Raw genomic sequence first — 23948 nt, forward strand, 5'->3', positions numbered from 1 at the left:
GTTCACCAAGGCTCGCGAACCTCCCGTCAATAAACAGGTCTCCCAACTTCCTAATGCCCGCCCTGTGTCACCCCAGGAACCTGCCATCCATGTTCCCTGGGACAAACCGGTGGTTCCCCCGCAGCGGGGCCTCCACCGAGCCCCCCACTTCCCCCCTGTGTCGCCTCCACTGCCCCCAAATTTTGATGGTAGCCGCCACCACCGGGCTCGTAGTGTACCTCGTTGGAGGGAGCGGCAGCGGCGCCGTTACCAGTGCCTTCAGGCTCGTGCCTCCACAGGACGCCATCTCCATCCGTTTCCATGCTGCCCCCTCCCCATCCATTATCCACTTCTCCGCATCCAATGCCACCACAATCTCCACCTCTCCTTCTGCTGCCGTCATCATTATCACATTTAGCAGCCTTCGCACGTTAGTGTTCAGCTGCCTCCCCTTCACAAAACCCGTCTGATCTTCATGTACCACCCCCGACACCCAGTCCTCTATTCTAGTGGCCAAGATCTTCGCCAGCAACTTGGCGTCTACATTCAGCAGTGAAATCGGCCTGTATGATCCGCACTGCAAGGGGTCCTTATCACGCTTCAGGATCAGGGAGATTAGCGCCCGAGACATCGTCGGGGGCAGAACACCCCCCCTCCCATGCCTCGTTGACAGTCCTAACCAACAGGGGGCCCAGCAGGTCCGCATATTTCTTATAAAATTCAACTGGGAACCCATCCGGTCCCGGCGCCTTCCCCGACTGCATGTAGCCAATCCCACTGACCAGCTCCTCCAACTCGATCGGCGCCCCCAGTCCCTCCACCCGCTCCTCCTGCACCCTTGGAAATCGGAGCCTGTCCAAAAAACTCTCCATTCCCCCTCCCACCGCCGGCGGCTTCGACCAGTACAGTTCCCTATAAAAGTCCCTAAAGACCTCATTGACCTCTGCCCCCTGCCGCACAACATTCCCATCTCTATTCTTCACTCCACCAATCTCCCTAGCCGCGTCCCGTTTACGAAGCTGATGCGCCAGCATCCTGCTCGTCTTTTCTCCATACTCATAGACCGCTCCCTGTGCCATCCTCCACTGTGTCTCCGCCTTTCTGGTGGTCAATAAATCAAACTTGGCCTGCAAGCTACGCCGCTCCCCCAGCAATCCCTCCTCCGGGGCCTCAGCGTACCTCCTATCCACACTCAACAGCTCCTCCACCAGTCTCTCCCTCTCCCTCCTCTCTCCCCTCTCCCTATGGGCTTGCATGGAGATCAGCTCCCTCCTAATCACTGCCTTCAGAGCCTCCCACACCATCCCCACCTGGACCTCCCTAGTATCATTGACCTCGAGGTACCTCTCGATACATCCCCGTACCCTCCTACACACCTCCGCATCAGCCAACAACCCCACGTCCAGACGCCAAAGCGGGCGCTGGTCCCGCGCCTCCCCCATCTCCAGATCCACCCAATGCGGAGCATGGTCCGAAATCGCAATAGCCGAATACTCGGCCTCCTCTACCCTCGGGACCAGTCCCCTACTCAAAACAAAGAAATCAATGCGGGAATAAACCCTGTGCACATGGGAGAAAAAAAGAGTACTCCCGAGCCCTCGGCCTCCCGAACCTCCAGGGATCCACTCCTCCCATCTGGTCCATAAACCCCCTCAGCACCTTGGCCGCCGCCGGCCTCCTGCCTGTCCTTGAACTAGAACGATCCGGTAGGGGATCCAGCACCGTATTGAAGTCCCCCCCCCATGATCAAGCCCCCCACCTCCAGGCCAGGAATGCGGCCCAACATACGCCTCATGAAACCAGCATCATCCCAATTTGGGGCGTACACATTAACCAACACCACCCTCTCCCCCTGCAGCTTACCGCTCACCATCACATATCTGCCACCACTATCAGCCACAACCTCAGACGTCTCAAACGCCACCCTCTTCCCTACCAGGATCGCCACCCCCTGGTTCTTCGAATTGAGCCCTGAGTGGAAAACCTGTCCCATCCACCCCTTCCTCAGACGGACCTGGTCCGCCACCTTCAGGCGGGTCTCCTGGAGCATGGCCACGTCCGCCTTCAGCCCCTTCAGATGCAAAAACACCCGGGCCCGCTTAACCGGCCCATTCAACCCCCTCACGTTTCACGTAATCAGCCGGATCAGGGGGCACCCCGCCCCCCTCGACTAGCCATAGCCCATCGACTGCTCGCCCCTGGCCAGCACCCATTCGGCCCGTTTCCCACGGCGATAGAACTCCACCCCGACCCCCCCGAACTCCTCCCTGGCCAATCCAGCAGCAACCCGGTATCCCCCCCCCCCCAGGCTAGGACCCCCTCCTAGCCGCGACTCTCCCTCCACTGTACTCCCGTGAGCCAGCTGACTTCTGCTGACCCTGGCAGCTCCCGCTCTAACTCCGACCCCTCCCGATATGAGGTCCCCCCTCCTCCCCTGCATCATCTCCTTGGCACCGTTTCAGCACGGGAGACCCGATCTAATAACCATGCCCCTCGCCACCAGCTCCACCCCCTCGTCCCGCAGCGCTGGAAACCAGAGAAAAGCCCGCGCTTTCACACTGCCCCACCCCACCAACGCAGCTCCCAAACCGCAGTCCCAACCCAACCACCAACTCCGTACAAACAAAGACACAGATCAACCACAAACCCCAGTACCCCCCTTAGAACACAAAACCATAACCCACATCGTCCGAAAGCGAGAAAAAAAACAGAAACAAACAGAATAACCCGCTACAGCATAAACAATAAAACAGAAATAGAAAAACTCCCACAGCCCCCAATCTCTAGTTCAAGTCCAACTTTTCAGCCTGCACAAAGGACCACCCTTCCTCCGGGGACTCAAAGTAGTGATGCCGGTCCTTGTAGGTGACCCACAGGCGCGCAGGCGGCAACATGCCGAACTTCACCTGCTTTCCATGGAGCACCGCCTTCGTCCGGTTAAACCCGGCTCTCCGCTTGGCCACCTCCGCACTCCAGTCCTGGTTGACACACACTACCGAATTCTCCCACTTACTACTCCTCACCTTCTTGGCCCATCGCAGCACACACTCCCGGTCACTGAACCGATGGAACCGCACCAGCACCGCCCGCGGGGGTTCATTCGCCTTAGGCCGTCTGGCCAGTACTCTGTGGGCCCCCTCCAGCTCCAGGGGCAGATGGAAGGATCCTGCCCCCACCAGCGAGTTCAACATCACGGCCATTTAGGCCGGCAGGTCCGACCCCTCCAGCCCCTCCTCGAGGCCCAGGATCCGCAGGTTCTTCCTCCGTGACCGAAGCTCCATCTCCTCGAACCGATCTTGCCACTTTTTATGAAGCGCCTCGTGTACCTCCACCTTCCCCACGAGGGCCGAAACCTCCTCCTCGCGCTCAGAGGTCTGCTGCTGCAACTCAAGTATCGCTGCACCCTTGGTTGTCTGGGTCTCCAGCAGCTTACTCGTCGTCACCTTCAGGGATTCCAACAACTTCCCTTTCAGCTCCGTGAAATAGCGCAGAAGGGCCGCCTGCTGCTCCTCAGCCCACTGCCTCCACTCCTCAGAGGCTCCACCGGCCGCCATTTTGTCCACCTTCCCCCGCTTTTCCAGGGGAGCTGCTGCAGTTTTTCTCCTCGCCCCACTTCGAGTCCGCACCATAAATCCCGGGGGGTTTTGCTCCAGTCCCCTTTATCCACCGGGAATTGTCGAATCAGCGCCATTTGGGGCCCTTAAAAGAGCCCACAGGTCCTATTAAAGCGGGAGCTGCCGAACGTGCGGCTGAGCTCCGCATAGCCGCAACCGGAAGAAGATTTGTTGTCATGCCATGGTATGTTTGTACTCTTGCCATCGTTAGGAGCTGTGCTGTCATTGTCCTGCATTTGCAGAGTTGTGCCATGTCATACCAGTTGTTGTTTCAGTGTTGTTGTTTTTGTCGTGCGTGGTGTTGACGTTGGTGCCTTTGGTACGCTTCTTGTTGTTGTCTGTGTTGTTTTTGTAGGCTTTGTTGTGTTTGTTGCGCTCAATGATCATTCCGAGTGGAGAATTCGAGTCCTTCACAGTTACTTGTGTCAGTGTCCTTTGTGGCATCTGCTGTTTCATTGAGCGTTTCATCTTTGATTAGAACATAGAACATAGAACATAGAACAGTACAGCACAGAACAGGCCCTTCGGCCCTCAATGTTGTGCCGAGCCATGATCACCCTACTCAAACCCACGTATCCCCCCTATACCCGTAACCCAACAACCCCCCCCTTAACCTTACTTTTATTAGGACACTACGGGCAATTTAGCATGGCCAATCCACCTAACCCGCACATCTTTGGACTGTGGGAGGAAACCGGAGCACCCGGAGGAAACCCACGCACACAGGGGGAGGACGTGCAGACTCCACACAGACAGTAACCCAGCCGGGAATCGAACCTGGGACCCTGGAGCTGTGAAGCATTTATGCTAACCACCATGCTACCCTGCTGCCCCCGTGCTGCCCATCTGGAGCCATGTCTATTTCACTTGAATCATCTTTGGCTTGTTGATGCTCCCCGTCTGGAGTCCGTTCCGGTTCACCTGAATCACCTTTGCTTTCTTGATGGTCCTCTGTCGGAGTCATTTCAGGTTCACTTGAATCATCTTTGGTTTCTTGATGCTCCTCGTCTGGAGTCAAAATGTTCAAGATTTCATTTTCTTGTGGAGAGGCTCAAGTGGATGAGATTTGAATTGATGTGGTCTTACTGGACTCGCGAGTAGTTTCACTTGGATTGTCGAGTGCCTCTGTGCATACTAGCTGAGATCTGTCAGTCCCGCTGTGATGTTGCACATCTTGTATGGGAATTGTGATGCCTTCGTCACTTGTCTCACATACAGTGGGGAGACCTGCAGTGTCTTCTTGTTGGTTAGATGAGCTGGGTGGACTGTCAGAGTCTTCTTCTGGTGGCTCACGTAATCTGGGTAGACTATCATAGTCTTTCTGTTGTTCACATGAGCGTGGCAGACTTGCACTGTCTGTTGCTGATTGCTCAGATAAGGTGGATAGACCTTCATGGTCTTGCTCATGCATGGACTTCGCTTTGGAGTCTTGAGTTGCTCCATTGTGGAGTGTGTCAACGAGCTCGCTGTAGAGGCTTGTATCGCTCTCTCTGTGGAGTCTGGCATCGTGCCCTGTGTGGAGTCGTGCAGTGGTCTTGCTGTGGGAGTCTTTCATTGCTTTCTGTGTGGAGTCATGCAGTGGTCTCGCTGTGGAGTCTTTCATCACTCTCTGTGTGGAGTCAGGGACTTTTCGTGGTGCGTGGAGCACCCTCTGTGTGGAGTCGGGTCTCTTTGTGGTGCGTGGACCACTTTTGGTGTGGCATCAGGCTGCTCTCTGTGGGCTTCGTCTTCTTCGTGGATATTTGACAAGTTGCTATCATTCTATGTATCGATGATCTGCCATGGTATCATGGTATTGGATTTATCTACCATGAGTAGAGTCGTGTTGAGCTTTGCAACCGTGTTGCTGATGATGTGATCAGCATACCCGAATAACTCAGCCATGTCTGAGTACTATTCTTCGATAAACCAATTACCTTCTTACGTTTCAGTATTGTCATTGCGGTGTGTCCAAGGAAGAAATCATTGTCTGAGTAGTAGTCTTCAAGGACCAAATCATCTCTTTGGGCGGTGCTAACTGCTTGTTGCAGGGTTCTGCAGAGGTTGCTTTCATCTACTGGTCGAAGTTCAGACATTGTGCTGTCTTTCCAGGTGAAAGAATGGTGTTTTGTGGCTTTAAAACTCTAATTTTCGGACATTTCCCCTTTATGTGGGCGTGGTCTGGGGCCTCTGACGTCATGACGCTTGTGATATCATGCGTAGGACTCAATTGCGCATGCGCATGCCGAGGTTCTTTTACTGTGCGTTCTTTTCGAAGCCGCGCATGCGCAAAACACCGTTTTGCCAGTTCGCGTCTTCTTGGGAACTGCGCATGTGCAGACTGGGCTGGATGGCTGTCAATCAAAATTGCCATTCGCTTCTGTTGCAACCTTACCTCTACCTCTTGGTGAGTATTGGCGCCAGTTGTACCGATTTATTTTGTGTTTACCTCGCAGTAGCTTTCAAATTTGTCCAGGACTGTCTGGAATTGCGTTCTATCCTGCCCTTTGTAGTATTTAAAGGAGCGGAAGATCTCTGTTGCATGTTCACCCGCAATAGTGAGTAGAAGAGCAATCTTTGCAGCATCGGCCATGCCAATTAGGTCGGATGCTCCCATGTGAAGCTGAAATCGTTGCTTGAAGGCACGCCAGTTGGCACTGAGATTGCTGTGGTACCTGAGTGGATTAGGAACTGCAATCTCGATAATCATGCCTGGGTTTGGTTGCCGGTTTTCACGGATCTTGCTGAGTTGAACTAAATAGATTGAACAGGCACTCCTGGTATCATGTTGTGTTATGCTGCTTGGTGTAGCATAAGCTGCTTCCTTGATGTATGCTTTGACAAAGGATGCTCTAGACTATAAAATTAGTTCAACTTGTTTATTGAACTATTAACACAGGGCGGAATTCTCCGCAACGGCCGACGCTGTCGTGAAACCCGAAGTGTTTCACGACGGTGTCGGAGGCCGCGCCTCGCCCCCTATTCTCCCCCCCCCGGGGGGCTAGGAGCGGCGTTTCGTGTAACTCGGCCGCCGGCGTCAAGGCAGCGCGCCGAGAATGACGCGGCCGGCGGTGCCTAATGACGTCAGCCGCGCATGCGTAGTTGCCGTCTTCCCCTCCGCCGCCCCGCAAGATCAAGCTGCCACGTCTTGCGGGGCAGCGGAGGGGAAAGAGTGCGTCTCTTGGAGACGCCGGCCCGACGATCCGTGGGCACCGATCGCAGGCCAGTCCCCTCCCGAGCACGGCCGTGATGCTCGATTCCCTCTCCGCCCCCCACAGGCCCCAAACTCACCTTTTGCGCTATGTTCACGCCGGCAGCGACCAGGTGTAGTTGCCTCCGGCGTGAACAGGTCGGGAACGGCAGGCCGCTCGGCCCATCCGGGCCGGAGAATCGCGGGTCACCGTAAAAAACGGAGACCCGCGATTCTCCGAGCGGCGTGTCGCAAAACGTGACACGCCATTTTGGGGGGGTGGGAGAATCGTGGGGGGTGCCAGAGCGGCCCTCCCGCGATTCTCCCACCCGGCCTGGGCAGCAGAGAATCGCGCCCACAGTTCTTAAATTAGTTCGACTCGCTGCTAATCTAACTGTAGTAACTCAGTCTATCTTTACCAGCCTGCTCTAAGCCATGTGCTGGGTGTGCTGCTGTTGATCAACCCTGATGTACTCTCTAGATGTCTGTCTGTGGAAAGAGGCAGAGCATGTGTGCCCTGTCCTTTTATATGGGTTGTGAAGCGCCCCCTTGTGGTAATGCCACCTCTGGGTGTCCTGATTACGCATTGGTTGTGTCCTGTTGGATTAACCCATTGGCTGTATGTCTGCATGTCATGACATCTCTGGTGATTCCCTCTAGTGGTTACTTAGTTGCAGTGTATTTACATTAACCCCTATACAGTGATGCCTATCACCACACCCCTCATCTTTCTAAACTCCAATGAGTACAGACCCAGAGACCTCAACCGTTCCTCAAGTGACAAGCTTTTCATTCCAGGGATCATTCTTGTGAATCTCCTCTAGACCCTTTCCAAGGCCAGCACATCCTTCCTTAGATACGGGGCCCAAAACTGCTCACAATACTCCAAATGGGAGCTGACCAGAGCCTAATATAGCCTTGATATAATATGGTCTACACAGGCTGTTTGGCACAATCTGGTGTACACGGGTCATTTGGCATCAAATCTGGTATACACAGGCTGGCATCCAGAATTTTACAGAATACTCAGTTGAGGATGAACCAGTGTTACATAAAGGTTTAACATAACTTTCTTGCTTTTGTAAAGAATGTGAACATACATTTCCGCCTGTAGGTACATTCTAGAACTGGAATACTTAAGCATAATTGTTTATCATTTTTGCAGACAGCACGTTTAAAAATGCATCAAAGCTAACGCAGAGGGGGAAAGTATAAGGGAGCATACAGGGTTAACAGTGAAGGTGATGTGGCCTCTGGTGCAAATACAAAGTCCTGTTGCTGTCCATGTGAACGTTGCAGGATGAAGAGCGGCACCAGTGTTTTGGCTGCTACTAGCTTTTTGTGGCCCTTGATGTCCTGGATTGCAGCCACAAAGCCCAGTACAGTACCACCTGATGTGAAATTTGCTCTGCTTAAATTGACAAGCTTAATGAGACTAATAGAATTGTCTTGAGTCAGCAACATCTGTGACTGCTCCGAGTTCTCTTTTGTCTATTAATCACCTGCAATTTGACCTAATTTGCCACAATTTAAATGAAATTAGCTCCTGTAATAAATGGAGAATTATGTTAAGTGCTTACTTCTTAGTTAATTTACCCCCCAACCTCTCTTTTTCCTTCTTTCCAGTTGCACTCATCTGTAACACGGATTCAGGTACCAATGTTGGGCTTCAACTACTCATTTGCCCACATGTGTATTTTAAAGGATAATAAGATGTGCGCCCTGGATGATATTGTGTATGTGCTGGAGGAACTGAGGGCTGCATGGGCTATGAACCACACAGGGATCAACATCAATTACCCAAATACCTACCTTAAAGATGGCCAGGAGGTGTTTATTGGGCACCAGCTTGGAGGTGTTACTCTACAGAACAAGAATCGGGTGAAATCTGCTCGAGCGATGCAGATTACGTACTACCTGCAAACCCGCAACTCCTTAAATGATTTGGTGGCAGAGAAATGGGAGTCGACCTTCTGCGAAACCATTGAGAATTTCCAAAAATCTCACAAGGAACTGAAGCTCTATCCGTTTACGTCTTCGTCGCTGAAGGAGGATTTTCAGAAAAGCAGCCAGGTTTCGGAGTGGTACCTGGTGACCAGTTTGCTAGTGGTTTGGGTATTGGCCATGTTGTGCTGTTCCATGCAAGATTGTGTTCGCAGCAAGCCCTGGCTTGGACTCCTGGGCCTAGTGACCATGGCTCTGGCCACCCTCACATCAGCAGGGATCATCAATTTGATGGGAGGGAAGTACAACTCTACCTTCCTGGGAATTCCCTTCATTATTTTAGGTAATTAAAAAAACTATAATTGCCTTCTGTGTTTGGTATTACGACATTCTGGAATAGGTTCAAAACTGCTGTATAGTCGCAGACTTGTTTAAATCTGAAATGCATGTATTGCCACGGTTTAAAAACCTGCATACAAATCTTATCAACCTATCCCCAACCAAGGTTTCTACAAATTTCTGCAGAAAGTCTATGAAGTTAATATTTTGTTTTAAACTTGACTTTGGCAGCCATTTTTTTCTCAAGCAAGAGAAACACAATTTATTGATTCAGGGTTATTTTGTGCAACACGATTTAGGAAGGATTTTGAGGCCTTAAGAGTGATTGGAACAGAAACTTAGCTTTACAAATGTGAAGAAAGACATGCAACATTGGATCATTTTGTAGAACAATGCAGATTACAGGGTGGTAAGATTCAAATGATTAATATTATGAAGAGATAGGACAAGGTAGAAGAAGTATAGCTTCTTGAAATACAAGGGGCTCAGAGTGAGGGGCCATAAGACCATAAGATGCAGTAGCTGAAGTAGGCCATTCAGCCCATTGCATCTGCTCCACCATTCAATGAAATTGTGACTCATCTGATAATGAAATGAAATGAAAATCGCTTATTGTCACAAGTAGGCTTCAAATGAAGTTACTGTGAAAACCCCCTATTCGCCACATTCCGGTGCCTGTTCAGGGAGGCTGGTACAGGAATTGAACTGTGCTGCTGGCCTGCTTTCAAAGCCAGCGATTTAGCCCTGTGCTAAACCAGCCCCTATATATCCTCTGATATAATCTTCAACTCCACTTTCCGCCTTATCCCCTTAACCCTTGATTCCCTTACCGATTACAAATCTGTCTATCACAGCCTTGAACATACTTTATGACCCAGCAGAAGAAATTCCTCCTCATCTCTGTATTAAATGGGCAACCCCTTACTCTGAGATTATGCCCTCTGGTCCTAGGCTCTCCTACAAGGGAAAGCAAGCCACAGGGAATGGATTAAAGGTAAGAGATTCTGAACAGCTTCTTCATGCAGAGAGTTGTGAGGCTATGGTGATGATAGAAACTGTATCAACATTCAAGGTGAGATTGGATAGATGGATTAAAACAAAAGAATTGAAGAGATATGTGAACAAGGTAGGTAAATGTGATTAGAATGATTCTAAGGTAAAAACTAATATGGACTGACACATTTCCATGTTGTAACTTCTTTGTCTTTTTATGTACATAATTCAAATTATTTGTCCATTTGAATTTTTGCCAAGTACCAATTGCCTTCTGTACTTTGGTTCATGTTGTCTAATTGGACGTGTTCGGGTTCTGTTATCTTAACCCCTGCCTCCAACAAGATAACTTGTCAGTTTAAGTTCACAACAAAAAGAGGTTTTAAAATCATCAGAAGAGCTCAAGTTAGCGATACTAGTTGTGGACTTAGTCATAAAGGCAAAAAGCGGGATTCTTTGACCACGCCCATCGACTGGAAATTCCTGCCTGAGGTCAATGGACCGTTACATGGTCCCCACTCCCTCCGTGGCAATGTTGCGGCAGCACGGCCAAAGAATCCAGCCCAAAATATCCTCTCTCCTCTAAGAGTGCTTAGACTAAACAAAGATATCTCTGAACAAAATATACATTTTACAGGTATATCATAGCAGAAATAGGCTGTCTAAGAGTTTACCTCTCAGAATCTTAGAATCCTATAATGAAAAATTCTGGAAGAGTTAGCATCTGAGAGAGTTATAGAGTGAGTCTGCAACTTTTTACAATAGTTACTTTAAAAAAATATATTTTTATTCTCCTTTTTCACATTTTCTCCCAAATTTACACCCACCAACAATAAACATGATGTGAAGATGCCGGCATTGGACTGGGGTGAGCACAGTAAGAAGTCTTACAACACCAGGTTAAAGTCCAACAGGTTTGATTCAAACACGAGCTTTCGGAGCGCAGCTCCTTCCTCAGGTGAAGGACAATAAACAATAATCAGTAACAAATATGTCAATCCCCATGTCAATAACAACGATCCCATCCTCCCACCAAACCCCAAACATTAGTCCGCATGTTCACACAAACAAATGAGAAAAAGGAATCAGGAATCACCCATAGTCACCATTAACACACACAGCCCCCCTCCGCACCCACCCCAACTAATGTTCGATGTTATCCAGTTCTTGAAAGTGCATGATGAATAATGCCCATGAATTGTAGAACCCCTCCATCCTTCCCCTCAGTTCAAATTTGACCTTCTCAAGAGTCAAGAATTCCAACAAGTCCCCCCGCCACGCCAGGGCACAGGGTGGAGAGGTTGCTCTCCAACCCATCAGGATCTGCCTTCGGGCGATCAACGAGGCAAAGGCTACAACATTTGCCTCCGCACCCGTTTCCAACCCTGGCTGGTCCGACACCCGGAATATGGCCTCCTGGGGGCCCAGGTCCAGTTTCACGTGCACCACTTTAGAAATTACCCTAAAACCTCCTTCCAGTAATCCTCCAGCTTTGGACTGGACCAAAACATATGAAGGTGATTAGCCCCCCCCCCCCCGCAACGTTCACACACATCTTCAACTCCTTCAAAGAATTTCCTCATCCTAGCCCTCGTGAGGTGTGCTCTGTATACCACCTTCAGCTGTATCAGCCCCAACATCGCGCACGAGGTGGAGGCATTCACGAGGTGGGGGCGTTCACCTCACACCAGAACCCTTCCTCCAGATCCTCTCCCAACTCTTCCACTTCGCTTTGATCCCTTCCAGTGGTGCCTTCTCTTCCAAAATAGCCCCGTAAACCACCGACACAACCCCCTTCTCCAGTCCCCCTGTCGTCAGCACCTCCTCCAGCAATGTGGAGGCCGGCTCCACCGGGAAGCTCTGTATCTTCCTTCTGGCAAAATCTCGAACCTGCATGTATCTAAATATTTCCCCCTGTTCCAGCCCATATTTCGCTTACAGCTCCTTTAATCTTGCAAACTGACCCCCAAGAAACAAATATTTTAGTGTCTTAATCCCCTTCTCCCATTTCCAAAAATTTCCATCCCGCTTCCCTGGCTCAAATCTCTGGTTCCCCCGAATCGGCATTTCCCTTGACTCTGCCCCAACCCGAAGTGTTGGCGAAACTGCCTCCAAATTCTCAATGAAGCGATTATTACCGGACTCCCTGAGTATTTCCCCGGGGGCATTGGGAGCGGCGCTGTTGCTAGTGTTTTCAATCCCGACCCCCTGCACAAACTCTCCTCCATTCTGACCAAAGGGAATCAACCCCTCTGATCCAGCTCCGCACCTTCTCCACATTCGCTGCCCAGTACTAATACATCAGGTTCGGAAGACCCAAACCCCCTGCCTGCCTTCCCCTCTGTAGCAGCAACTTTCTAACTCTGGCCACCTTCCCTCCCCATATGAACAAGGTAATCCCCCCCCCCCCCCCCCCCCCCCCCCCCCCAATCTCCCTGAAAAAAGCCTTTGGCAATTAAATCGGCAGGCATTGGAAAATAAACACAAATTGCGGCAACACGTTCATTTTAACCGCCTGCACCCGACCCACCAGTGACAGAGGGAGACCATCCGACCTTGCCAGATCAGCTTTCACTCTCCCCACCAAACTAGAAATGTTTCACCTGTGGAGAGCCCCCCCCCCCCCGGCCAACTCCTGGGCAACCTGCACCCCCACCCCCAGCTGAGACACCACAAAATACTCACTCTTGTCTAGATTTAGTTTGTACCCTGAGAAAGACCCAAACACCCGAAGCAGCTCCAATATTCCCCTGATCGACACACACTTGGTTCCGACACGTATAACAGCAAGTCATCGGCATATAAGGACACCTTATGCTCTATCCACCCCCCCCCCCGCCCCCCCCCCCCCCCCGCACGATTCCTTTCCATAACCCCGAACTTCTTAATGCGATGGCCAACAGCTCAATCGCGAGTGCAAACAGCAGGGGGGGGGGGGGGGGGGGGGAACATAGGACATCCCTGCCTAGTCACATGGTGAAGAGAAAAGTATCTTGAGCTGATGTTGTTTGTGCGGACACTCAGCCTCGGCTCCTTATATAGTGTAGTAAATCACTGTATTGTATTATACCTGCTGTATGTAACATGCCTGGGCTTGCCCCTGCTGGCTAAGCCTGTGGCTCCTCCCCTCGGGTTTATACCAAAAGGTGGCCACCCTCCAGCCCTGCCTTCAGTCTGGGGCCGGCTGCCAGCAGGTATCTTTAAGCTAATTCAAGCCACAGTGTCACTCTCAACTCATCTTCTGTCGTTATTGATGGTACATCAATTTAATTAGCTTAAAGATTAGCTTAAAGTTTTAAGATGGACCAATCACTCAAAACTGATGGCCTGAAGCTGGACCCCCAAGCAGCCGATGCCATTACCACGTTCGAACACTGGCTACGTTGCTTCGAATCCAACATCGAATTCTCCGCCATCGCCGTCGCCATGATCCACAAGCTGCGAATTCTCAACTCCCGGGTGAGCCCGCAAGCATACCTTATCATCAGGGGCGCTGCCTCGTACGCGGATGCGATAACGCTGTTGAAAGGACAGTATGTCAAGAAAGTCAACTGGGTGTACGCTAGGCATCTGCTTGCCACGAGGCGACAGCGCCCGGAGAATCGCAAGCTGAATTTCTGCATGCATTGCGGGTACTCGGCAGGAACTGCAATTGTAAGGCGGTATCGGTTGTCGAGCACACCACGTTGTTGATCCGGGACACCTATGTAGCAGACATAAAGTCAAATTACACCCGCCAGCAACTACTTGAAAGGGGTACACTCAATCTCCAAGAGACAGTACAGCTTTCGGACTTGTTAGAAGTGGCCTCCCACAACATGGATGCCTATACCTCTGACCGCGCGGCATCCTCGTAGATGTCGTGGGCGCTGCCATCACCCGACCCGGGGGCACCGCAAGCCTGTCCCGCGCAGCAACCCGCCAATTCCAGAGCCCCAAAGTGCTACTTCTGTGGTCAGGGTAAGCACCCCAGACAACGGTGCCCAGCAAGGAGCGCGATCTGCAACGGGTGAAGAAAGAAGGGCCTTTTCGCTAAAGTCTGCCAGGCCCGTCCTGTTTTTAAACCCAGCAGCGCTGCGTGTAGCCCGTGGAGGTCGCCATCTTCACCACCACGTGCGACCCCTGGGGGCCGCCATCTTTGAATTACCCCGCCGCCTCCCGGAACCCCTGCTCACCCGATTGTAAGCTGGCCTCCGCTACCCTCGATCAGCCCGCCCACCTTCCGCAGCTCGTCTCCATCACCCTCGACCAGTCTCGACAGCATCACATCGCCAACTCCATGATGGCCGTCTGGATCAACGGCCACGAGACGACCTGCCTTTTCGACTCCGGGAGCACAGAGAGTTTCGTTCATCCAGATACGGTACGGTGCTGCTCCCTCCCAATCTTATCCGCGACCCAGAAAATCTCCCTGGCTTCCGAATCGCACACCGTGGAAGTCCGTGGGTACTGTGTTGCAACCCTTACAGTACGGGTGTTGAGTACAAAAACTTCAAACTCTACGTCCTCCCACAACTCTGCGCTGCCATGCTACTGGGGCTCGATTTCCAGTGCTATCTCAAAAGTGTTACCTTGGAGTTCAATGGACCCCTGACCCCCCTCACCATCTGTAGCCTCTTGACCCTTAAGGTCGCCCCACCCCCGCTCGTCGCTAACCTCACCCCGGACTGTAAGCCCGTCGCCACTAGGAGCAGACGCTACAGTGCTCGGGACAAGGCCTTTATCAGGTCGGAGGTCCAGTGACTCCTGCGGGAAGGGATCATAGAGGCCAGTACTAGCCCCTGGAGAGCCCAAGTGGTGGTCGTCAAGACTGGGAGAAGCACCGGTTGGTCATCGACTACAGTCAGACTATCAACAGGTACATGCAGCTTGATGCGTACCCCCTCTCCTGCATATCTGACATGGTCAATTAGATTGCGCAGTACCGAGTATTCTCCACCATTGATCTGAAGTCTGCGTACCACCCACTCCCTATCCGCCTGGAGGACCGCCAATACACTGCCTTCGAGGCAGATGGCTGCCTCTATCACTTCCTCAGGATCCCCTCCGGCGTCACCAATGGGGTCTCGGTCTTCCAACGGGAGATGGACCCAATGGTTGACCAGTACGAGCTGTGAGCCACGTTCTCGTATCTGGATAATGTCACCATCTGTGGCAATGACCAGCAGGACCATGACGCTAACCTCCAAAAATTCCTCCACTCCGCCAAGCTCCTTAACCTCACATATAATAAGGAGAAATGCGTTTTCTGCACAACCCGCCTAGCCATCCTTGGCTATGTTGTGGAAAACTGAGTCCTGGGGCCCGACTCCTACCGCATGTTAGACGTATTCGATGCTGTGGTATGAAGAGGCAAAAGTTCTGCTCCTTTTTCATCAAACCACTTTTATTTGTTCCAACTGACTCTGCACAGAACTCTGCACATCACCCGCCCCAGAGGCCACCTGAAGCCCCTTTACATATCAGTGTCAATCATTGAACACTTAACATAAATGAGACAATCATTGAACACTTAACATAAATGAGACAATCATTGAACACTTAACATAAATGAGACAACTAATTGCAATGTCTCTTAACCCATTACTTAACACCGCATGCATCCCCTTCTGGAACTTCCCCTTCCCCACTGCCTCAAGGCCCTGAAGAGATGCCTGGTTCTTTTCCCACTATGCCCAGTGGGTCCCCAATTGTGCGGACAAGGCCCGCCCACTCATTAAATCCACCCTTTTTCCCGACGGCGGAGGCCACCTGGCCTTCAACCACATCAAAGCAGATATTGCCAAAGCCGCGATGCACTCTGTGGATGAGTCCATCCCGTTCCAGGTGAAGAGCGATGCATCCGACTTTGCCCTGGCCGCTACCCTCAACCAGGCGAGCAGGCCCGTGGCTTTCTTCTCCCGTACTCTCCAGAGCTCCAAAATGCGACACTCCATCAAAAAGGAAGCCCAAGCCATTGTGGAAGCTGTGCGACATTGGAGGCATTACCTGGCCGGCAGGCGATTCACTCTCCTCACTGACCAACGGTCGGTTGCCTTCATGTTCAATAACACACAGCGGGGCAAGATCAAGAATGACAAGATCCTAAGGTGGAGGATCGAACTCTCCACCTATATTTATGATATCTTGTATCGACCTGGGAAGCTCAATGAGCCCCCAGATGCCCTATCCCGTGGTACATGTGCCAGTGCACAAGTAGACCGACTTCGGGCCCTCCATAATGACCTCTGTCACCCGGGGGGGGGGGGGGGGGGGGGGGGGCACCCGGTTTTTCTACTTTATCAAGGCCCGGGGGTCACCCGGTTTTTCTACTTTATCAAGGCCCGCAACCTGCCTTACTCCATCGAGGAGGTCAGTACCATGACCAGGGACTGCCAGGTCTGCGCAGAGTGCAAACCACACATCTATCGGCCGGACAGAGCACACCTGGTAAAGGCATCCCGCCCCGTTGAGTGGCTCAGCGTCGATTTCACAGGTCCCCTGCCCTCCACTCACCATAACGTGTACTTCCTCAACATCATTGATGAGTACTCACGTTTCCCTTTCGCCATCCTATGCCCTGACATGACCTCTGCCACAGTCATCAAGGCCCTGCACAGTCGCTTCACCTTGTTCGGTTTCCCCAACTCCATCCATAGTGATCGGGGTTCCTCCTTCATGAGTGATGAGCTGCGTCAGTACCTGCTCAGCAAGGGCATCGCCTCAAGCAGGACTACCGGCTACAACCCCCGGGGGAACAGACAGGTGGAGAGGGAGACCGCGACAGTCTGGAAGGCCCTCCTTCTTGCCTTACGATCTAGAGGTCTCCCTGTCACCCACTGGTAGGAGGTCCTTCCCGATGCGCTCCACTCCCTCCGGTCGCTCCTGTGTACCACCACCAATGTGACCCCTCCTGAGAGAATGTTTGTCTTCCCCAGGAAGTCCACCTCAGGGGTCTCGCTCCCGTCCTGGCTGACGGTCCCAGGGCCCGTCCTCCTCCGGAAGCATGCGAGGAGTCATAAGTCGGATCCCCAGTCGAAAGGGTCCGTCTCCTCCATGCTAACCCCCAATATGCCTATGTGGCACACCATGACGGGCGGGAGGACAGTCTCCCTTTGGGATTTGGCACCTGCAGGTTCCCCAGCGACCATCACCACTACCCCCGACCCTACACCTTCTCCCTCCATTGCTGCCCATGGTGCACCAAGGCCACAGCATGCTCCGCTAATCCCAGTGCATGGCACGTCAGAGCCTCAGGGTCTGTCGCCAGGCACTCATTTACTTGGTGACGCAGATGACGACACGCTCCTGGACATGCAGGCCTCAACACTTCATCCGACACCAGTATCCACACCACAGCCGGGACTGCGGTGGTCACAGCGGAAAGTCAAAGCCCCCGACAGACTCGATTTATAATTCAACCCATCCACTTCATCCCCGCCGGACTCCTTTTTAACAGGAGGTGAATGTGGTAAACCACTGTATTGTATTATACCTGCTGTATGTAACATGCCTGGGCTTGCCCCTGCTGGCTCCGCCTGTGGCTCTGCCTGTGGCTCCTCCCCTCGGGCTCAGGTATAAAGGTGGCCACCCTCCGGCCCTGCCTTCAGTCTGGGGCAGGCTGCCAGCAGGTATCTTTAAGCTAATTAAAGCCACAGTTTCACTCTCAACTCATCTTCTGTCGTTATTGATGGTACATCATTTAGTAGCTTTACGCAGTTCACAAATCTTGGTCCAATCCCAAACCGCTCCAGAACTGCCATCAAGTACCCCCATTCTACCCGGTCAAATGCCTTCTCAATGTCCAATGCCTCAACCATCCCTGTTTCCTTCCCCTCAGCCGGTGCCATAACCACGTTCAAAACCCTCCTAATGTTTGAAAAGAGCTGCCTCCCTCTCACGAACCCCATCTGATCTTCACCTATCACCTTCGAGAGCCACTCCTCAAGCCTACCCGCCAGTACCTTCGCCAATACTTGTGTCCACATTCAAAAGTGATATGGGCCTATATGACCCACACAGGGAAATCGATGCCTGCCCCATTTTAGCAAGAGGGAAATCGAGGCCTGCCCCAAAGTTTGTGGCAACGCCCCCTTCCCTATCGCCTCTTCAAACATCCCCACCATCAGGGGTACCAACTTATCCTTGAATTTTTTATAATATTCCACTGGAAACCCATCCGGTCGTGCCACCTTCCCCGACTGCAACCTCCCAATCACATATTTTATCTCCTGCTCCACTATCGCTCCTTCCAATGTAGCCCTGTCCCCCTCCCCTAACCTCGGGTACTCCAACCATCTGGAAATTCCTGCATCTCCTGGTCTCCCCAGGTGGCTCTGACCTGTACAACCTCTCATAAAATTCCTCAACGACCTTGTTAATCAGATCCGGAGCCACCACCAACTTCCCTGCCCTATTCCTCACAACTTCCCTGCCCTGTCCCTCACCTGAACAATTTCCCTTACTGCTGCCTCCCTCCGGAGCTGACCTGCTAACATACCTTATCTCCATGTGCGTAAACTGCACCCCTTGCTCGCCTCAGTTGGCACACCGCCTTCTTGGTAGATAGTCAGTCAAAGCTTGCCTGTAGTTCCTTCCTCTTTTCCAACTTCGCTGGGTCCTCATCTTCTGCATAACTTCAACATCTCATCTATTACCAACATCTACCTCCAACATCTCATCTATTATCCTCTGCCACTCCACCCTCTCCTCTCTGTCCAGCCTGGCCTTAAACAAGATCACCTCACCCCTCACCACCGTTTTTAGAGCCTCCCAGACAACTGCCTTCAACACCTCACCCGTACAGTTGAAACCTACATAATTCTCAATTACCTTTCAATTTTGTCACAGAACACTTGGCCCCCTAAAGGCCCCACATCTAATTTCCACCCTGGCCTCTGCGCTACCCCCATCTCCAGTATCATATCCACCCAATGTGGAGCATGATCTGCTACTGCCAGTATTCCGACCCCTTAACCCCAGCCAGCAAAGCCTTCCCACCACAAAACGTCGATCCGCGAGTATACTTTATGGACTGCAGAGAAAAACGATACTCCTGTTCCCTCGGGTGCAGAAACCTCCAAGGGTCCACCCCTCCCATTTCCACCACTAGCCCAGCCAATGCCTTTGCCCCCCTAGATGGGACCAGTGAGCGCGGCCGTGACCTGTCTAACCTTAGCTCCTGCACCAAGTTCCAGTCGCCCCCCCCACTATCAGTTTGTGTGTGTCCAAGTCGGGGATGGCCCCAAACACCTTCTTTGCGCATCCCAATTGTCTCAATTGGAACCGTATACACTTAACAGCGCCACTAACCACCCCTCCAGCACCCCTGTCACAATCACATATCTACCCCCCCTGATCTGCCACCACCTTCTCCATCTGGAAGCGTACTCTTTTGCTGACCATTACCGCTACCCCTCGAGCCCTACTGTCAAAACTAGAGTGAAATACCTGACTAACCCAGCACTTTTTAAATCTCACCTGGTCCTTCACCCTCAAGCGAGTCTCCTGCAACGGCTTTCAAACTTGGATGCGCAAGCACCCTTGACTGGACCTCCTAACCCCCTCACGTTCCACGTGACTATCCTAACTGGGGGTCTCTCACCCTCCCCAACCCTCCTTATCCATCATCATCATACCCCCCGGGCCCTGCCCCATAAGCCTGACCCGTTCCTATCCATTATTAACATTGAACCCCTTCCCCCCTCCTAAAATCCCCCCCCCCTACATTTTCTCTCGAAAAAACATCTCCCAGCATCGATCTCTTCCCCCCGCACCCCCCGCTTGCTCGCCTCATAAGCCCGTTGAAACCTGCTAACCTGGCTCCAATGTCCACAGCCCTCCTCTCACCTCACCTCCGTTCACTAGCCGACTTTAGTTAGCTAGCGCGGATGGCTCCCCCCCCCCCCCACAAGGTATACCTTCCCCTCCCACCCAGTTCCAGAGAAAAAAACAAAAACAACAATCCAACACATACAATTCACTAAAATAAGATATAACCGTCGCAACACAGAATGCCAATCAACCCAACCAATAACTTGAACTCTGAAACAATGTGAAGTGAAGTAAATTACAATACACGTCAATGAAAAGAAAGTTATAGCATTTATACATTTTCCAGCTCCCCAATCACAGTCCACAGTCTCTTTTCCAGCTCCGCTCCTCATGTCTGTCCCAAGCCTTCTGCTGTCATGAACGCCTCAGCCGCCTCCACTGTTTCAAAATAGGTCTTTGCCGTTATCAGTCACCCTCAGCCTCGCTGGGTATACCATTCCAAATCACACCCCCTTGTTGTACAGTGATGCCTTCACTCCATTGTCAAGTCCTGGTAAATCCGAACTCCAGCACCATCCCACTGCTTCTGCTTCGCCCAGTTTAAGACGTTGTCCTTCATGCAGTACTTATGGAAGCAGATAATTACTGCTCTTGGCGGCACATTCACTTTGGGCTTCAGCCTTAATGACCAATGAGCTTGGTCCAGCTTGTACTGGGAGGGGTTCTCACCCTCCCCCATCAACTCGGCCAACCTCTTAGCGAAGTACTCTGTTGGCCATGCAATCATCTGTCCTATTCTCCTATCCCTGCATGTGGCACTGGGAGTAATTCTGAGATTGCTAACCGTAAGGTCCTGCTTTTTAATTTATTCCCTAGCTCCCTATATTCTACTTTGAAGACCTCACCTTCTTCTTACCTAAATCGTTGGTACCAATTTGGACCACAACCTCTGGCTGGTCACCTTCCCCTTCAGAATATCCTGCAACCGCACCAGGAAGTTAACATCCCATCCTGCTGTTACATCTGTGGCTGCAGAAATGTTTATCTGTTCCCCTTATGGTAGAATCCTCAATCACTATTGCTTTCTCACCCTTATCGCTCCTCCCCCCCCCCCCCCCCCCCCCCCCCCCCCCCCCCCCGACCCTGTGCAGCTGAGCCACTTGTGGTGCCACGGAATTGGCTTTTGTTGCATTTCCCTAAGAAACCACCTCCCCCAGAGAAACCTGTTGGAGAGGGAGAGCCTCACATGGTTACCCTAAACACTGGAACTGTCCCTGATTTCCCACATCGCACAAGAGGACTATTCCACATTGCCAAACTCCTCTGCCATAACTTACCCTTAAATTACTTCCTTTACTTTTACTTCCTCTAATTTAGAGATGGAGGGCTGGTTTAGCTCAGTGGGCTAGACAGCTGGTTTGTGATGCAGAACAAGCCCAGCAGCACGAGTTCAATTCCCATACCAGCTGAGAATTCTGAATTCTCCCTCTGTGTACCTGAACAGGTGCCAGAATGTGGCGACTAAAGGCTTTTCACAGTAACATCATTGCAGTGTTAGCGTAAGCCTACATGTGACAATAAAGATTATTAAGGACAGTAGAAATACGCACCAGGTCCTACTTACGAAGGCTTGGCTCTTCTTTCAGAAGAAAGATAGAAAAGGAAAGGATCACCTCTTTCCCTCTTTACTAAACTCTCTCAGTCATCAAACCCCAACTTAAGCACTCTACTGCAGCCCAAAGCAGCACTCCAGTGCAGAAAAAGTCAGCACTTCTAAGATGGCCAGCTCTTGTACTCTCTGAATTTTGTCTCTGAAAACCTGTTTAAGCCAGTTACCTAATTAACTAGTACAGCTGCAAACAGAGCCTGTCAAAACCTTGTTTTAAAAGCTGGACTAAAACTTACCTTCTTCCAACCCAAATAGCAATTTATATTTAATTGCTGAATTAATGAAATTTTTTAGTTAGAAATTAGCACCTTAAATTTCCTTAATTAAAATTAAATGCAGGATAAACTAATCCATCTCCGTATGATTGCAAAGTCCAAATTTACTGAAAAGTAATTTGAAACATTCAAACTCACTTCAAAAATAAACATTGGATATTCAAACAAATAACAACTAGTTTTTTTATACTTGCAATCAAAAGCATAAAGTGTTATTTCCTGCTGTCTTTGTCTCAGCTTTAGAGGAAACCGTATTAGGTCTCGACTGTCTGATGGTCACTCAAAGCTGACTGACATGTCTATCTAAACTTCAAATTTAAAAAAAAACTCTGTGGCACTTGTATAATATTACTACTATCTGTTATATTTCTGAGGCTTTTTTAGTGTCAAATCAAAAAAATCATGGTTTTCTCAGCATCCCAGCTGCAATGTTATCAGTTTAAACCTGGTTCTCTGTCTGGAAAAAGCCTCAAGACCTCTGTGTCTCTAAATATGTGTGAAATTAGTGCTCTCTCTCTGCTTTTCTGCTAAGGATTTTTAGCTGTGCTAAATTTTTAACCCTTTCGTCGACTGAGTCAAATCCTTAACTTACTTATTGGATAGCTGTAATCTTACTGATGCCAGCATGGTCTAATGGTAGTTCACTTGCCTTTGAATCAGAAGATTGTGGGTTCAAGCCCCACTCAACAACTTGATGGCACAATATAGGGAGATAATTCAGTACAGCACTGGGGGAGTTCTGCTGTCATATATATGATGGTAAACTCTTTCACCTGAAGGTAAAAGATTCCACAGCATTAATAATGGTCAACCAAAAACCCAGTAACCAGCTGTACATCTCATTCCTGTGTGTGGGGCTGTATTATGTGCAGAATGGCTACTAGGTTTGCCACAAACAATACTGACTGTGCTCCAGATACTAATCTGTTGGGGTGCCCTCTTGATTTGAAAAGGTAAAAATATTTTTTTTTTTTTTTTTAAATAATTTTTATTGAAAGAGTTTTTCCATACAAACATTTACCCCTACTAATTTTTAAATTATTTACAACACAATCCCTCTAGGCAATTGTCCCTCCCTCGCCCGCCCTCTCGCGCGCACCAGTCCTCCCCCCCCCCCCCAGGCAGAAAAGGTAAAAATATTAATGCAAGTTTTGCTACTTTAAGCAAAAAAAAAGATTTTGTGTGAATAAGCGTATTGTAATGAGCACTCGCCATTCTGTCAGTGCAAACACAGTCCAGATCCCTGACAGCAAAGTCCTTAACATGGAGGTTCATGTCGCCTTGTGATTATAAGATTAAGGAAGGCCTGATTGAGGTGAGTAAGATGATTTAATGAGTTAATCTGGTAGAAACTATGAGAGGAGAGTCCAAAACCATGAGGACAAAACCTTAAAATTAGAAGGGCATAACCTTAAAATTAGAAATAGACCATTATGGGAAGGCAGTGGGGTAATGGTATGGTCACTGGACTAGTAATCCAGAAACCTAGGGTAATGCTCTGGATTCAAATCCCACCATTGCAGATGATGAAATTTGAATTCAGTACAAATCTGGAATTAAAAGTCTGATGTTGACCATGAAACCATTGTTGAGTGTTGTTCACTAATGTCCTTTAGGACAGGAAAGCTGCCATCCTTACCTAGTCTGGCCTACATGTGACTCCAGACCCACAGCAATTGGTTGACTTTTAAATGCCCTCAGAAACGGCCGTGCGAGTCACTCAGTTCAATTAGGGATAGGTCAGCCTGTGACACCCACATCCCATGAATGAATAAAGAATACATTTTTTTAAAAATGGGTATGAAGCTCGGAAGCATGTCTGCAGAGAGAAAGGGAACTAGAAACCTGGAACTCTGTTTAGCTTGTGGGTTCGGAGGGGAGATGATCGATTTAAAATTTCAAGTCGAAGATGGTAGATTTTTGTTAGGCAAGGGTGCAGTTTGAGTCTCAGCTAGAGTTAAGATATAGATCAGCTATGATCTAATTGAATGGTGCAGTAAGAATGAAGGACTCAATGTTCCGACAGTGCGGCTGAACATTTCTCTGTACTTATTACCATCAAAGTTTACTTGAAGCTGCACTACATCCGATTGGATCTCCAAAGTTAAAAGGGGGAAACAGCATTTTTTGAATCTGCATTCTGTTAATGGATATTAGCTCTAATCCTGCACTGTTTATCACAAGGAAAATTTATGATGCTTTGCCACTCCTGT

The 23948-nt window shown here is 50.4% G+C and overlaps 1 protein-coding gene across 2 annotated transcripts in view; it reads left to right on the forward strand.

The window, feature by feature from the left end:
• The window catches only part of ptchd1 (patched domain containing 1), a 128580-nt gene that overhangs the window by 73892 nt on the left and 30740 nt on the right, over positions 1–23948 (forward strand). For both annotated transcript variants that reach the window (XM_038802793.1, XM_038802794.1), the window contains exon 2: positions 8389–9049. In XM_038802793.1, the coding sequence (XP_038658721.1) occupies positions 8389–9049 (661 nt within the window). The remainder of the gene's footprint in view (positions 1–8388; positions 9050–23948) is intronic.

Source organism: Scyliorhinus canicula, chromosome 7 (assembly GCF_902713615.1).
Source record: "Scyliorhinus canicula chromosome 7, sScyCan1.1, whole genome shotgun sequence".
Taxonomy (NCBI): Eukaryota; Metazoa; Chordata; class Chondrichthyes; order Carcharhiniformes; family Scyliorhinidae; genus Scyliorhinus; species Scyliorhinus canicula.